Source organism: Scyliorhinus canicula, chromosome 4 (genome assembly GCF_902713615.1).
Source record: "Scyliorhinus canicula chromosome 4, sScyCan1.1, whole genome shotgun sequence".
NCBI classification, from domain to species: domain Eukaryota; kingdom Metazoa; phylum Chordata; class Chondrichthyes; order Carcharhiniformes; family Scyliorhinidae; genus Scyliorhinus; species Scyliorhinus canicula.
In genome coordinates, this window is record NC_052149.1 from 148,820,270 (window position 1) to 148,839,626 (window position 19,357).

Here is a 19,357-nt window from a genome sequence, read left to right on the forward strand (position 1 = left end):
AATCTCAAGGCAAGAACTGGATTACATTTTAAGAGATGGATCTTTTCCCATTAAAAACTGGGCATGTGGAAAAGGCTTTGCCATTGATTGCTGATGTACTGAATTTATTCAAGGGACTTGCTTCTGGCTGGGACACGGATCTAATTGAGGTGGGCAGCACAGTGGGTAGCACAGTTCCTTCACAGCTCCAGGGTCCCAGGTTCACTTCCTTGCTTGGGTCACTGTCTGTGCGGAGTCTGCACGTTCTGCCCATGTGTGTATGGGTTTCCTCCGGGTGCTCCGGTTTCCTTCCACAGTCCAAAGATGTGCAGGTTAGGTGGATTGGCCATGATAAATTGCCCCTAGTGTCCAAAAAGGTTTGGTGGGGTTACTGGGTACGGGAATAGGGTGGAGGCATGGGCTTAAGTAGGGTGCTCTTTCCAAGGGCCGGTGCAGACTCGATGGGCTGAATGCACTGTAAATTCTATAAGACGCTAATAGGGGTTGACACGGTAGATGTAAAGTGGATGTTTCCCCTTGTTGGACATTTTTGAACGAGAGGCCATGGCTTTAGGCTAAGGGCTGGCAGATTTAAAACAGAAATGAGCAGGAATTACATTACTCAAAGGGTCGTGAATTTGTGGAATTCTCTACCCCAGAGCCAGTGGACGCTGGAACACTAAACAAACTTGAGGATATTGATTGATTTTTAATTGGTAGCGGGATGAAGGGTTATGAGGAGTGGGCAGGAAGGTGGAGGTGACCCCGAGATGAGATCATCCATGGTCGGATTAAATGGTGGCCGGAGGGGCTGAATTACCTACTGCTCTTAGTTCTCATATTCACTTAATTAAAAAAAGGACATACCAGAATAATCAGAGCTAGAGAGGTCCCCTGCAGTAGTTGCAATCATCTATGGGATGAGAGAGGAATTTTCCAGATTTTTATCCCTGGTTTTATTTTGGTCTGGTTTCTCACTTTCCCAAGAGAATCCCTGGTTTTCAGATGGGATGGGGAATGTATACATCGTGATGAATAAGACATCGTAGTTGTCCAGGCCAGTTAGATGGACCATTGAGTTTTCTCCCATCTGTCATTATTTGCACATTTTTGTTTAAAAGTGGTTTGTTCCAAAATTATTAACTATTATCTGAAGTGACTATATAAGTCACTTCAGTTTTGGCACCATTTCTAATTGGACATGCAGCTCACAACCTCTGCCCCAAATATAGCAGGGAAGGATTTCACTGCTCGTGTTATTTATTTATTTTTAAAAAAAAATTTAGATCAATTCTTTTTTTTTCAATTAAGGGGCAATTTAATGTGGCCAATTCACCTACCCTGCACATCTTTTTGGGTTGTGGGGGTGAGACCCATGCAGATATGGGCAGAATATGCAAACTCCACACGGACAGTGACCCGGGGCTGAGATCGAATCCGGGTCCTCAGTGCCGTGAGGCAGCAGTGCTAACCACTGTCCCGCCCACACTGCTCGTGTTAGAACATTTTACATTTGCCTCAGAGCAGCCGTTCAGGATTTACCCATCAATGTTCATCAGTTTCCTGGCTTAACTTAGAAGGATGAGTCAGGAAATTCTTCATGAGGCGTTCCTGTAACACCTGACATGAATTTGTTTCGGCAGAATTGGCGACAGTCACCACGTACCAAATATATGCCATGTGCACCTTAGCAATGCCAGGCACAAGAGTTGCTAAGCATGGTAATGGATGAAGCTGGTGTCTAAATTTAATCTCCACATTGAGGTGGCAGGGCAAGATTGGGGGTGATGTGGTAGGGACAGTGAGGGCGGGAAAGTGACCCTCCCTCACTTTGGTTGCTTTAGAGGCTGTTGGTCAAACCACACTCACAGCAAAACTGGCCAGGGTTTGGTGTTGGCAGAACCCATGCCACCTTTTAACATTTGAAACGCCACTTTAAACATTATTTGGTTAAGACGCATTTCCTGAATTCCTTATTGGATTTATCATTCATATAAAACCCCTTTTACTGGTCTTGTCTGCAAGTGGAAACAGCATCTCTACATTACCCCATCAGAACCTGTTCATAATGTTAAAGACCACTATTAAGCCACCTCTCAGCCTTCTCTTTCCTCCAGAAAAGAGCCCCAAGTTGTTCCATCTTTCCTGAAGTTAGAACCTCTCAGTTCTGGTACCATTCTTGTCAAAATTGTACTTTGATATATCTAAAGGGATCTGGACAAATTAAGATGAATGGCAGGTGAATTTTTATCTGGATCAATACAAGGCAAAGTTCATCGAATAATGTCTGTCGGCAAAGTTGGAAAAGGTCATAGAAAACTGGTTAATGCAAAATGGCATAAATTCACTGACCCTGCACTCTCAATGGGCTATCATCCTTAAAGGCAGTAAATGGATTATAGGTCTAGTCCTCCCCTTCATTGAAGTTTTTCATAGGGAGTAGTACCCCACCAAATACAAGACCATCTTCCCTTAATTACCAAGCCAGACAAGTAATGGCTAATGACATGAGATTTTGGGATATATGTTGGTTGTTGTTTTGCAAATATTAGTGATAAGAAGCTGGCATTAACACAGTACGGGGTTCAAGCCAATTAACCAGAAAAGGGGTCACCATACAGAGAGCACGACAATCAAACATGTCAGGCTCCTGGGGGCATGTGTGGGGTGGCACTTGTTGTAAGGCACTCAGTGCCTGATCGAGGAATCTGGCATTAGGAAGGGGGACTCTCTGTGAACCATTCCACTGTCTTTGCTGCGTTCTCCTCCCCCCCCCCGGGTCTACCATCACCCCATGATTCTCCCTTCCCGCTATAACTCACCCATCCCTGGGTGTCTCCGAAGTCCAAGGCTTCAGATGGATGACAGACCAGCAGCAGCCACCACCTCATCCGTGCCCGGGTACAGAAAAGCTACAAGCCTCTGTTTGAAGAAGGGCCAGCCTCTGGCCTTTTAAGTGTCTGATTGGCACAAGATGAAGCAAGACTTCTCAAAAGGAAGTGGTGTGGAGGTCTCGCTGACTCTCCAGCCGGTGCTCAAGACCCCTCCATTGACTCCAAAAGATTCTAGCCAAGATGAACCAGCTTTATGATTCAAGATTATTTTCTTTCCTTACCTGTTTGGCATGTTTCTCCTGTAAAGTTGGTCTCACACTCACAATATGGCTCCTCATGCCCAGAGATCTTACAGCGGCCGTGGTCACACTTCAGATTCTGGCAGTTGTCCATCTGCTGGCCCTTGTCACACAGCCTGCCAACATAACCTTCCTTGCACACACAGCGGTACGTAGAGTCAGACACGACACATTCCCCATGAACGCATCTGGAAAGAGATAGAAGGCAAGTTACCAATGGAAAAGCAAAGAACCCACCAAAAATATCTGACAGCATTTTCATATCTAACTAAAATTGACCTTATCAAGGGATGACCAAGACCATAATGTTATTGAACTGACATTAAACATATGTTTTGGAGGTTCTCGATTATAAGTCAGTGAGTACATGGTATATGGATTGGATTGAACCATTCCAGTGAACACTGGATTAGTTATCTTAATGTAAATAGTAAGAAGGATGCTACAATCTTTGTTAAAATAGATGAAGAGTATACCTTTTAAAAAAACATGGATTTTTAAAAGCTAGGTCATGATTAACCAAACTTGATGAATTCTATAATTAAATAACAGCAAGTGGGAATCATTAGATGTGATATATATGAATTTTCAGGCCTTTGATAACATGTCCACAGAAGAGGCTCCTGTCAAATGTCACAGGATATAGAGGTAGTGCAGGTAGCAGAATGGATTGAAAGATGACCGTAAAGCAGAAAACAGGAGAATTATGAATTTTCTCAGGGCAGGAAATGGGATGTGGTGTCTCACAGTGATCAACGATGAGATCACAATTTACTTAACTCAAAAAATGGAGGTATGGTGTTGCAATGTGCTGGGAGTGGAGAGCGCTGCAGTGAAATACAAGAAGATGCAAAAATGCTTTCAGAGTCAGCGGATATATGGCAAATGCAATATATTGAAGCATGAGGTGATTTACCTCCATGAGAGGGCTAAGGAGGCCGTTTGGATGCTAATAAATTAAATGAGATGGAAGAGTTCTGCAAGTACACATATACAAATCTTTGAAAGTAGCAACAAAGGTTCATAAGGTCATAAAGATTTCAAATTGCTTCATATTCCCGAACAGTAGAGTACAAATGCAGGAAGCTGCTGTTAATCTATTAGATGTAGATCACTGTGACCAGGGTCTGGTCACTGATTTCTGCAATCTCCTGCAGCCCTGCAACCCGCTGGGCTATCAGCGCTCCTTGATGTTCATCACTCCACCATTGGCAGCTGTGCCTTCAGCTCCAGAATTCCCTCCTCAACATCTCCTGCTTTCTTTCCTCATTTAAGACACTCCTTGCAACCTTTGTCTTTGACCAAGCTTTTAGTGGCCGGCTGTAATAATGAGTTGAATTTTAAGTTTGATGATGCTACTAAGGAATGCTTTGGCTTGTTTCAGGACATTAAAGACACAACATCGATGCAAATTGTTGGTACTGCAACAAAAATGTTGAAACACTGCAAGGAAGAAAAGATTTAACGAGACAGGGCAGAAAGGATTTACTGGACTGTTGCCAGAGTTGAGAGGCTGCAAATATCAGGAAAGATTGAGCACACTAAGTCTCTTTTTTCTGAAAAGACTCTTGCATGACATATGCCAGGAGAATGGATGGCCAGGGGATCGGATCATTTCCAGTTCAAGGGAGCAGGAGTCTGCAGATGGCGCTGCTGTCCATTGGGTTACTTGTCAACTAACATTGATATGCTGTCGCCCTCTGTTGGCCGAGAATAGAAAGTACTTTTTTTAGTTTACAAAAAGAGAACTTGAATATGTCTTACACTGAGGGCTGAGAAACAAGCAGGCGAGCTTCCATATTTAAATGGGGAATTAATTTAAATTATTGTGTTACACCGCTATCCAATTCCCGCATGAAAATTTGCCTCGTTGCACGCCTGCAGTGGGCCCATAAAATCTAGTACTTACTTGTTGTTGGTACAGAGGTCAAGGGTTTCCCGGTCGCACAGAGGTCCCGTCCAGCCAGCATGGCAGTCGCATGTAATGCTGGAGTGATCGAAGGAGTGGCACACGCCATGTTTGCAGATGTTGCAGGACCTGCACCCTGGAGAGACACCGAGGGGCATTTGTGGCAAGCTCCTGAAGTCCTGCAGCTCATTGTCGATTCGCACATCATGAATGCAGCCATGGAAGCCATTGAGATTCCGTTCAGGTCCCTGGCGAAGTCCTGCTACTCCGGAGACAGGGGGAATACCTTTAATGTCAAAAAATTGGTACAATTAAGAAGGCAGAATTGAAGGTCTCATCTCACCAGTGTTGAAACAAATGCAAGCAGTTTAGACTTCAGCTTTCATACACAAGATAACTTCACCTAGTTTGAGCCAGAAGGTGTGGGTTCAAATCCCTCCACAGAGATTTGAGCACATAATCCAGCCTGGCACTTCAGTGCCATATTTGAGGGAGCGCGCCAATGAATTCAAACACACCAAGCGATGAATGGGAACACACGGAGCAATGAATGGAACACACTGAACAATGAATGGGAACACACAGAGCAATGAATTATAATACACTGAGCAATGAATATAAACATACTGAGCAAAGAATGAGAACACTGAGCAATGAATGGGAACATACTGAGAAATGGATGGAAACGCATTGAGCAATGAATGGGAATACACTGAGCAATGAATGGGAACACACTGAGCAATGAATGGGAACAATTAATGGGCGGCACAGTGGTTAGTACTGTTATCTCACAGTGCCAGGGACCTGGTTCGATTCCCACCTTGGGTGAATGTGTGGAGTTTGCAATTTCTCCCCGTGTCTGCATAAGCTCCCTCTGGATGTTCCGGTTTCCTCCCACAGTCCAAATATGTGAAGGTTAGGTGAATTGGCCAAGCTAAATTGTCCTTAAGTGTTCAAAGGATTGGTGATTATGGGGCAGTGGACCTAGATAAAGTGTTCTTTCAGAGGGTTGGTGTAGACTTGATAGGCCAAATGGCCTCCTTCTGATCTGTAGGGATTCTACGATTCTATGAAATGAATGGAAACACACTGAGCAATGAATGGGAACGCACTGAGTAATGAATGGCAGCACACTGAGCAATGAATGGGAGAAAACCAAGCAATGAATGAGAACACACAGAGCAATAATTGAGAGCACAATATGCAACAAATGGGAACACACTGAAAAATAAATGGGAACTCATAGAGCAATGATTGAGGACAAACTGAGCAACGAAAGGAAATACATTGAACAATGAATGGGAACACACTTGAACATGAATGAGAACATACCAAGCAATGAATGGGAAGATACTGAGTCCTAAATGAGAAAACACTGAGCTATGAATGGAAACACACTGATCAATGAATGGGAACTCACTGAGCAAAGAATGGAAACACATTGACCAATGAATGGGAACACCCTGAGCAATGAATGAGAAAAAACTGAGCATTTAATGAGATCACAAGAATGAGGAGCAATAGCAACACTAGAGTCAGTGGAAATCATAGGGAAATCTTAAAGATGGTCTGCTTGTTGAATGTCAGTCATTTCAGCTGCAAGACATCACTGCAAGTATTCCTTCGGGTAGTGTCCTAGATCGAACCATTCTCAGCTGCTTCATCAAAGAACATATTTCCATGATAATGTCAGAAGTGGGGATGTCCACTAATTATTGCACAATGTTCAGCACCATTCATGACTACACAAATACTGAAACAATCCATGTCCAAATAAACAAGACTTGAACAATACCTAGGCTTGGTCTGACAAGTGGCAAGTAACATTCCCACCACACAAGTGCCAGGCAATGAGCATCTCCAACAAGAGAGAATCTAACCATCGTCCCTTGACCCTGAATGGCATCATCATCACTGATTCCCCACTATCAACAGTGACCAAATACTGAAGGAGACTTGACATGTAAATAGAATCGTTAAATAGCAGGTCAGAGGCTAGCAATCGTGAAGTGAGTAACTCGCCTCCTGACTTTCCAAAGCCTGTCTACAATCTATGAGGCACAAGTCAAGCCTGTGATAGAATACTCTTCCCTTGCCTGGATGGGTGCAGACCTAACAATATTCAGGAATCTTGGCACCATCCAGGACAAAGCAGTCTGATTAATTGGCATGCCTTAAAAAATCATTAATTCCCTCCACCCCCGATGCAAGGATAGTAGTGTGTACATTCTACAATATGCACTGCAGGAACATAACATGACGCCTCAGACAGCACGTTCCATTAGCTCTACCTACTAGAAGGATAAGGGCAAAAGACCTGGATGTTCCTCCAAACCACTCACCATGCTGAGTTGGAAACATATCGCACTTCGGACACTGCCGCTGGGACAAAATCCAGGAACTCCCTTCCTAACCGCACTGTGGGTCTACTTGAACTGCTGCAGTCCATGTGGTGCAAGAAAGCAGCTCAGCATCGCCTTCTCATGGGCAATTCAGGATGGACAATGAATGCTGGCCAAGCCAGTAATGTCGACACCCCATGAATGAATAAAAAACATGAATGAGAACACAATGAGAAATGAATGGGGACTCACTGAGCAATGACTGGGAACATACTGAGCAATGAATGGGAGCACACTGAGCAATGAACGGGAACACACTGAGCAATGAACGGGAATACACAACAATGAATGGGAACGCACTGAGCAATGAATGGGAACACACTGAGCAATCAATGGGAGCACACTGAGCAATGATTGAGAGCACACTGAGCAATGAGCAGGATCTCACTCAGCAATGAACGGGAACACACAGAACAATGAATGGGAACACACCAATGAATGAGAATACACTGAGCAATGAATGGGAACATCCTGAGCAATGGATGATAACACACAGCAATAAATGGGAACAAACTGAGAAATTAGTAGGTACACACTGAGCAATAAATGGGAACAAACTGAGAAATGAATGGGAACACACTGGGCAATGAATGGGAATTCACTGAAAAATGAAAGGGAGCTCACTGAGCAATGAATGGTAACACGCTGAGCATTGGATGAGAACACATTGTGCAAATAATGACAACATAATAAGCAATGGATGAAAACACTGAACAGCGACTGGGAACAAACTGAGCAAGAAAGGGATTACATTGAGCAATCAATGGTTATCAAATGAATAATGAATGTGATCAGACTGTGAAATGAAGGGGAACCAATGAGCAAGGAAACAGAACACATTGAGAAACTAAGCAGAACACTATGAGTAATGAATGGGAATACACTGAGCAATGAATGTGAACACACGGATCAATGAATGAGATCCCTCTGAGCCATGTATGGGAACAAATTGAGCAATGAATGAGAATGGGAATGCATTGAATAATGAATGCGATCAGACTGAGCAATGAATGAGAACACACTGAGCAATGAATGCAAACATAATAATCAATGAATGATAACACACTAAACAATTAATGGGAACACACGGAGAAATGAATGGGAACACATTGAGAAATGAATGGGAACACACTGAGCAATGAATGGGAAAATACAGAGCAGGGAAAGGAAACACAAAGAGCAACACAGAGGAACACACTTGGGAATGAATGAGAGCCCGTAGGCCAATGAAATGGAACACACTGAGAAGTATTGGGACTACTTTGAGCAATGAATGAGAACACACTGAGCAATGAATGGCAAAACACTGACTAATGAATGAGAACACACTGAGATAGATTAGGACCACATTGAACAATGAATGAGAACACACTGAGCAATGATTGGGATTACAATGAGCAAAGATGGGAAACAGACTGAGCAACCAATGGGAATGCATTGAATAATAAATGCGATCAGACTGAGCAATGAATGAGAACACACTGAGCAATGGATGCGAACACAATGATCAATGAATGACAACACATTAAACAATTAATGGGAACACACCGAGAAATGAATGGGAACACATTGAGAAATGAATGAGAATACATTGTGCAATGAATGGGAACACACTACGCAGTCAATGGGAACACACTGAGTAATGAATGGGAACACACTGAGCAATGAATGGGAACACATTGAGCAATGAATGGGAACACACTGAGCATTAAATGGGAACATACTGATCAATAAATAGAAGCAAACTGAGCAAGGATTGGGAGCGCATGGAGCAATGAATGGGAACATACTGAACAATAAAAAGAAACAAACTGAGCAAGGATCGGGAACACGTGGAGCAATGAATAGGAACATACTGAGCAATGAATGGGAAGATGCTGAGAAATGAATGGGAAAACAATGAGCAATGAATTGGAGCATTCTGAGCAATAAATCAGAACACAGTGACCAGTGATGGGGAGCACATTGATCAATGAAAGAGATCACACTGAGCAATGAATGGGACCACATTGAGCAGTGATTGTAAACATATTGATCACACTGAATACATTGAATAACGAAAATGATTAGACTGAGAAATTAAGGGGAGCCCACTGAGCAATGAACAGGAACACACTCAGCAAAAATCAGAACACACTGGAAACAAACTGAGCACGAAATGGAAACACACTGAGCAATGACTGAGAATACACTGAGAAGTGATTGGGACTACTTTGAGCAATGAATGAGAAGACATTGAGCAATGAATGGGAACACACTGAGCAATGAATGTGAACACACTGAGATAGATTAGGATCACATAGAGCAATGAACGAGAACACACTGAGCAATGATTGGGATTACATTGAGCAAAGGTGGGGAACAGACTGAGCAACAAATGGGAATGCATTGAACAATGAATGCGATCAGACTGAGCAATGAATGAGAACACACTGAGCAATAAATGCGAACACAATAATCAATGAATGACAACACACTAAACAATTAATGGAAACACACCACGAAATGAATGTGCACACATAGAGAAATGAATGGGAACACATTGTGCAATGAATGGGAACACACTGTGCTGTGAATGGGAATACACTGTGCTGTGAATGAGAACACACTGAGTAACGAGTGGGAACACGCGGAACAATGGATGAGAACACATTGTGCCATGAATAGGAACACACTGAGCAATAAATAGCAACACACTGTGCAGTGAATGGGAATACACTGTGCTGTGAATGAGAACATACTGAATAACGAGTGGGAACACGCGGAACAATGGATGAGAACACGTTGTGCAATGAATAGGAACACACTGAGCAATAAATAGGAACACACTGAGCAATGAATGGTAACACATTGAGCAATGAGTGGGAAAATACAGAGCAGTGAAAGGAAACACAGTGAGCAACACAGAGGAACATACGTGGAAATGAATGAGAGCCCGTATGTCAATGAACAGGAACACACTGAGCAAAGAACGAGAACACTATGAGCAATCAATGAGAACACACTGAGCAATGAATGGGAAAAAATAGCAGTGAAAGGAAAAACACTCAGCAATGAAGATGAACACACTGGGAATGAATGGGAAAACACTGAGCAATAAAACGAAACTCACTGAGCAATCACTGATAACACACTTGGAAGTGATTGGAACCACATGAAGCAAGAAACGAGAAAACACTGCGCAATGAATGGGATCACACTGAGCAAAGAAGGAGAACAGTCTTAGCACTGAATGGGAATTAATTGACTAATTAATGCGATCAAGTTGAACACACTGAGCAAAGAACGAAAACACACTCAGCAACAAAGCAGAACACACTAAGCAATGAAAGGGAACCAGTCGAGTCATGAATGCGAACACACTGAGCAATCAATGTAAAAACATACTGAGCAATGAATGAGAACACACTAAGCAATGAATGAGAACATATTAAGCAATGAATGGGAACACACTGAGCAATGAATGAGAACACAATGAGCTGAATGGGAACACAATGAAAAATGAAAGGGAACACACTGTGCAATGAATGGGAACACACTGAGCAATGAATGGTAACACACTAAGCAATGAAAGTGACACACTGAGCAATGAATGGGAACGCACTGAGCAATGAAGGCGGCACACTGAGCAATGAATGAAAACATGCTGTGCATGGAATGGAACACACTGAGCAATGAATGAAAATGCACTGAGCAGGGATTGGGAACACACTTAACAATGAATGAGAACACATTGAGCAATAAATGGAAACACACTGAGCAATGAATGGGAATACACTGAACAATGAATGGGATCACATTGAGCAATGAAGGAGAACAGACTGAGCAACGAGTGAGAATGCATTGAATAATGAATGTGATCAGACTGAGCAATGAAGGGAACCCACTGAGCAGAGAACGGGAACAAACCAGAAACGAAAGCAATCAAGCAATTAATTGGAACACACTGAGCAAAGAATGAAACACATTGAGCAATGAATGGAACAAACTGAGCAAGAATTGGGACACACTAAACAATGAATGAGAACACACTGAGCAATGAATGAGAACATGCTGAACAATGAATGGGTGCCACTGAGCAATGAATGACAACACACTGAGTAATGAATGGGAGCGCAATGAGCAATGAATGGAAACGCACTGAGCAATGAACGGGAAAGCACTAAACAATGAATGGGAATGCACTAAGCAATGAATAGGTGAACACTGAGCAATGAATGGAAACACACTGAGCAATGAATGGAAACAAACTGAGCAATGAATGGAAACACACCGAGCAATGAATGGAAACACACTGAGCAATGAATGGGAGCACACTGAGCAATGAATAAGAACACATTGAGAAATGGATGGGAACACACTGAGCACTGAATGTGAACACATTGAGAAGTGATTGGGACCACATCGATAAATGAACGAGAACACACTCAGCAATGAATGGCATCACACCGAGCAATAAAGGGGAACCAACTGAGCAGTGAACTGGAATACACTGAGCAGGCAATGGGAACACATGACGGAATGAAAGGGAAGCAATTGAGCAATTAATGGGAACCCACTGAGCAATAAATGGGAACAAACTTAGCAATGAAAGAGAACACACAGAACAATGAATGGGAAAACTCACTGAGCAATGAATGGGAACACACTGAGCCATAAATGAGAAAACACTGAGCAATGAATGAGAACACACTGAGCAATGAATGAGAAAACACTGAGCAATGAATTGAAATAAACTGAGCAATAAATGAGAACCCACTGAGCAATGAATTGGAACACACTGAGAAATGTATAGGAACCCACTTGAGCAATGACCGGGTACAAATTGAGCAATGAATGAGAACACACTGAGAAATGAATGGGAACACACTAAATAATGATTGAGAACACATTGAATAATGAATGGGAACACACTGAGCAATGAATGAGCAGAGGTTGAGCAATGGATGAGAACACACTGAGAAATCAACAGTAACACACAGAGCAATGAATGGGAATGCACTTATCAATAAATCGAAATGCACTGAGCGAAGAATGGGAATGCGCGAAGTAATAAATGAGAAGACACTCAGCAATGAAGGACAACACACAGAGGGGTGAAATAGAATGCACTGAGCAATAAATGTGAATGTACTGAGCAATGAATGGGAACACACTGAGCAATGAATGAGAGCATACTGAGAAATGAATGACAACACACTGAGGAATAAATGGGAGTGCAATGTGCAAGGAATGGAAACGCACTGAGCAATGAATGGAAATGCACTGAGCAATGAATGGGAAAGTACAAAACAATGAATGGGAATACACTGAGTAATGAATAGGAATGCAATTATAAATGAATGGGAATGTAATACATAATGAATGAGAACTCTGAGCAATAAATGAGGATGCACTGAGCAATGAATGGGAACACACTGAGAAAATAATGAAAACACACTGAGCAATGAATGGGAACACACTAAGTAATGAAATAAATAACTGAGCACTGAATGAGCACAACTGAGCAATGAAAGGGAACACACTGAGAAATGAATTAAAATGCACTGAGCAATGAATGGGAACAAACTGAGTAAGCAATGGGAACACACTGAGAAATGAATGGAACGAACTGAGCAAGAATGGGGACACACAAAACAAAGAATAGGAATGCACTGATCAATGAATGGGAACACCTTGAGTAATGAATCAGAACATTCTGGGCAATGAATGGGAACGCACCGAGCAATGAATGTGAAAGCACTGAGCAATGAATGTTTGAGCAATGAATGTGAACATGCTTAGCAATGCAGGGGCAGAGATTGAACAATGAATGAGACTACAAAGAATAATGAATGAAAACGATTGAACAATGAATGAAAATGTACTGAGCAACGAATGAGAGTACACTGAGCAATGAATGGAAGCGCACTGAGCAATGAATAGGAACGCACCACGCAATGATTAGGAACGCACCGAGCAATGAATGGGAATGCACTGAACAATGACTGGAAACATACTGAAGAATGATTGGGAACACACTGAGCAATGAATGGAAATACACTGAACAGTGATTGGGAACACATGAAGAATTAATTGGAACACATTGAACAATGAATAGGAAATCACTGAACAATAAATGGGAACACACTAAGTAATGAATGAAATAACTGAGCAATGAATGAGCACAAACTGATCAATGAATGGGAACACACTGAGTATCGAGCAATGAATGGCAACGTACTGAGAAATGAATTAGAATAGAATGAGCAATGAATGGTAACACAATAAGCAATGAATGGGAACACACTGAGCAAGCAATGGGAACACACTGAGCAATGAATGGGAACACACTGAGAAAGCAATGGGAACACACTGAGCAATGAATGGAACGAGCTGAGCAAGAATGGGGACACACGAAACAATGAATAAGAATGTACTGAGCAAAAATTGGGAATACACTGAGTAATGAATTGGAACACACTGAACAATGAATGGAAACACGCAGAGCAATAGATGGGAGCACACTGAATAATGAATGGGAACATGCAGAGCAATAGATGGGAACACACTGAATAATGAATGGTAACACACAGTGTAATGAATCGGAACACACTGAACAATGAATGGGAACACGCAGAGCAATGGGTGGGAACACACTGAAAATGAATGGTAACACACAGAGTAATGAATGAGAACACACTGTGAAATGAATGAGAACGCACTGAGAAATCAAGGGAACTCACTGAGAAATCAATGGTAACACGCAATGAATGGGAACGCACCGAGCAATGAATAGGAATGCACTGAGCAAGAAATGGGAACGTACCAAACAAAGAATGGGAACACACTGACCAATGAATGGTAACACACTGAACAATGAATGAGAATGCAATTAGCACTGAATGAGGACATACTGAGAAATGAATGGGAATGCACTAAGCAATGAATGAGAACACACTGAGCATTGAATGGGAACACATTGAGAAATGAAAGAAAACACAGTGAGTAATGAATGAGAATGCCTGAGAAATAATGAAAACACACTGAGCAATGAATGGGAACACACTCAGCATGCAATGGGAACACGCTGAGAAATGAATGGAATGAACTGAGCAAGAATGGGGGGGACACAAAACCAAGAATAGGAACACACTGAGCAATGAATGGGAATACACCAAGCAATGAATGCGAAAGCACTGAGCAATGAATGGGAACATTTAAGCAATGAATGTGAACATGCTTTGCAATGCATGGGCAGATGCACGAACAATGAGTGAGACTACAAAGAATAATGAATGAAAACACACTGAACAGTTAATGAGAATGCTCTGAGCAATGAATGAGAGAACACTGAGCAATGACTGGGAACGGACTGAGCAATGAAAGGGAAAGCACTAAACAATGAATAGGAACATTCTGGAGAATGTTTGGGAACACACTGAGCAATGAACGGATACGCACTGAGCAGTCAATAGGAACACACTGATCAATGAATGAAACCACACTGAGCAATTAATGGGAACACACTGAACAATGAATGGGAACATGCTGAACAATGAATGGAACCACACTGAGCAATTAATGGGAACAGACTGAGCAATGAATGGAAACACACTGAGCAGTGATTGGCAACACGTGAAGAACTAATGGAGCGCACTGAACAATGAATGGGAAATCACTGAGCAATAAATGGGAACACACAAAGTAATGAATGGAATAACTGAGCAATGAATGAGCACAAACTTATCAATGAATGGGAACACACTGAGCAATGAGTGCAATGGTACTGAGAAATGAATGGGAATACACAGAAACAAAATAGAACGCACTGAGCAATGAATGGGAACAGACTGAGCAAAGAATGGGAACACACTGAACAAGCAATGGGAACACACAGAGCAATGAATGGAATGAACTGAGCAAGAATGGGGACACACAAAACAATGAGGAAGAACGCACTAAGCAATGAATGGGAACACACTGAGTAATGATTCAGAACACACAGAGCAATGAATTAGAACACACTGTGAAATCAATGAGAACACACTGAGAAATCAAGGGAACTCACTGAGAAATCAATGGGAACATAATGAATAATGAATGAGAACACGTTGAGCAATGAATGGAAACACTCAGAGCAATGAATGGGAACACTCCGAGCAATGAATAGGAATGCACTGAGCAATGAATGGAAACAGACTGAACAGTGATTGGAAACACATGAAGAATTAATGGGAACGCACTGAACAATGAATCGGAAATCACTGAGCAATAAATAAATAACTGAGAAATCAATGGGAACATAGTGAATAATGAATGGGAACACACTGAGCAATCTATGGGAACACACTGATCAATGAATGGTAACGCACTGAACAATGAATGAGAATGCAATTTTCAATGAATGAGGACATACTGAGAAATGAATGGGAACATATTAAACAATGAATGAGAACCCACTTGAGCAATGAATGAGAACACTCTGAACAATGAATGGGAATGCAGTTAGCAATGAATGGGAATGCACTCAGTAATAAATACAAATGCTTTTTTCAATAAATCAAAATGCACTGAGCAAAGAATGGGAATGGGCTGAGCAATCAATGGGAATGCAATTATAAATAAATCAAAATGCACTGAGCAAAGAATGGGAATGGGCTGAGCAATCAATGGGAATGCAATTATCAATAAATCAAAATGCACTGAGCAAAGAATGGGAATGCGCAAAGTAATAAATGAGAAGACACAGTGCAATGAAGGACAACACACAGAGGGATGAAATAGAATGCACTGAGCAATGAATGGGAGTGCAATTAGCAATGAATGAGAACACACTGAGCAATGAATGGGTATACACTGAGCAATGATGAGAACACACTGGGAAATGAATGACAATACACAGCAATAAATGGGAACGCAATGTGCAATGAATAGGAACGCACTGAGTAATGAACGGTAAAGCACTGAACAATGAATGGGAACGCACTGAGCAATGAATGGCAATGCACTGAAGAATGAATGGGAACTCACTATACAATGAATGCGATGGTATTGAGCAATGAATGGGAACGCATTGAGAAAGGAATCAGAATGCACTGAGCAATGAATGGGAATGCACTGAGCAAGCAGTGGGAACACACTGATCAATGAATGGAACGAGCTGAGCAAGAATGGGGACACACGAAACAATGAATAATAATGTACCGAGCAAACATTGGGAATACACTGAGTAATGAACGGTAAAGCACTGAACAATGAATGGGAACGCACTGAGCAATGGATGGGAACTCACTGAAAATGAATGGTAACACACAGTAATGAATGAGAACACACTGTGAAATGAATGAGAACGCAGTGAGAAATCAAGGGAACTCACTGAGAAATCAATGGTAACTCACTGAGAAATCAATGATAAAACGCAATGAATAGGAATGCACTGAGCAATGAATGGGAACGTAACGAGCAAAGAATGGGAACAGACTGACCAATGAATGTTAACACACTGAACAATGAATGAGAATGCAATTAGCACTGAATGAGGACATACTGAGAAATGAATGGGAATGCACTAAGCAATGAATGAGAATACACTGAGCATTGAATGGGAACACGTTGAGAAATGAAAGAAAACACAGTGAGTAATGAATGAGAATGTGCTGAGAAAATAATGAAAACACACTGAGCAATGATTGGGAACATGCTCAGCACGCAATGGAAACATGCTGAGAAATGAATGGAATGAACTGAGCAAGAATGGGGACACACAAAACCAAGAATAGGACCGCACTGAACAATGAATGGGAATACACCGAGCAATGAATGCAAAAGCACTAAGCAATGAATGGGAACATTTAAGCGATGAATGTGAACATGCTTTGCAATGCATGGGCAGAGATTGAACAATGAGTGAGACCAGAAAGAATAATGAATGAAAACGCACTGAACAGTGCATGAGAATGCTCTGAGCAATGAATGAGAGAAGACTGAGCAATGACTGGGAACGGACTGAGCAATGAAAGGGAACGCACTAAACAATGAAGAGGAACATACTGGAGAATGATTGGGAACTCACTGAGCAATGAACAGAAACACACTGAACAATGAATGGGAACATACTGAGCAGTGATTGGCTACACGTGAAGAATTAATGGGACGCACTGAACAATGAATGGGAAATCACTGAGCAATAAATGGGAACACATTAAGTAATGAATGAAATAACTGAGCAATGAATGAGCACAAACTGATCAATGAATGGGAATGCACTGAGCAATAAATGCGATGGTACTGAGCAATGAATGGGAACACACTGAGAAATGAATTAGAACGCACTAAGCATTGAATGGGAACACACTGAGTAATGATTCAGAACACACAGAGCAATGAATTAGAACACACTGTGAAATCAATGAGAACACACCGAGAAATCAAGGGAACTCACTGAGAAATAATTGGGAACTCACTGAGAGATCAATGGGAACACAATGAATAATGAATGAGAACAGATGGAGCAACGAATGGAAACACTCAGAGCAATGAATGGGAACGCACCGAGCAATGAATAGGAATGCACTGAGCAATGAATGGAAACACACTGAACAGTGATTGGGGACACATGAAGAATTAATGGGAACGCATTGAACAATGAATGGGAAATCACTGAGCAATAAATAAATCACTGAGAACTCAATGGGAACTCAGTGCAAAATCAATGGGCACAGAGTGAATAATGAATGAGAACACACTGAGCAATCTATGGGAACACACTGACCAATGAATGGTAACACACTGAACAATGAATGAGAATGCAATTTGCAATGAATGAGGACATACTGAGAAATGAATGGGAACAAATTAAACAATGAATGAGAACCCACTTGAGCAATGATCAGGCACAAACTGAGCAATGAAATAGAACACTCAGAACAATGAATGGCAACACACTGACCATAAATGAGAACACACTGAACAATGAATGAGAATGCAATTAGCAATGAATGAAGACACACTGAGAAATGAATGGGAATACACTATGCGATGAATGAGAACACACTGAGCAATGAATGAGAACACACTGAGCAATGAATGATAACGCTCTGAACAATGAATGGGAATGCAGTTAACAATGAATGGGAATGCACTCAGCAATAAATACGAATGCTCTTATCAATAAATTGAAATGCATTGAGCAAAGAATGGGAATGGGCTGAGCAATCAATGGGAATGCACTCAGCATCGGAATGCAATTATCAATAAATCGAAATGAGCAGAGCAAAGAATGGTAATGTGCGAAGTAATAAATGAGAAGACACATAGCAATGAAGGACAACACATAGAGGGATGAAATAGAATGCACTGAGCAATGAATGGGAATGTACTGAGCAATGAATGAGAACACACTGAGCAATGAATGAGAACACACTGAGTAATGAATGAGCATGCACTGAGCAATGAATGGGAACACACTGAACAATGAATGAGAACACACTGGGAAATGAACGATAACACACAGCAATAAATGGAAATGCAATGTGCAATGAATAGGAACGCACTGAGCAATGAAAGGTAAAGCACTAAACATTGAATGGGAACACACTGAGCAATGAATGAGAACGCACTGGGAAATGAATGATAACACACAGCAATAAATGGAAACGCAATGTGCAATGAATAGGAACGCACTGAGCAATGAACGGTAAAGAACTAAACATTGAATGGGAACGCACTGAGCAATGAATGGCAATGCATTGAAGAATAAATGGGAGCACACTGAGCAATGAATGGCAATGCACTGAAGAATGAATGGGAACGCACTGAGCAATGAATGTCAATGCACTGAAGAATGATTAGGAACGCACTGAGCAATGAATGGCAATGCACTGAAGAATGAATGGGAACACACTGAGCAATGAATGCGATGGTATTGAGTAATGAATGGGAACGCACTGAGAA

General features: G+C 41.7%; 1 protein-coding gene across 1 annotated transcript in view; it reads right to left on the bottom strand.

Annotated features, from left to right (window-relative positions):
- Nucleotides 1-19,357, bottom strand: part of LOC119965073 (slit homolog 3 protein-like) — a 758,703-nt gene that overhangs the window by 4,489 nt on the left and 734,857 nt on the right. Inside the window, exons 34-35 of the mRNA XM_038795337.1 lie at nucleotides 5,022-5,307; nucleotides 3,095-3,300 (exon numbers count right to left, since the gene is read on the bottom strand). Coding sequence (XP_038651265.1) covers nucleotides 3,095-3,300; nucleotides 5,022-5,307 — 492 coding nt within the window. The remainder of the gene's footprint in view (nucleotides 1-3,094; nucleotides 3,301-5,021; nucleotides 5,308-19,357) is intronic.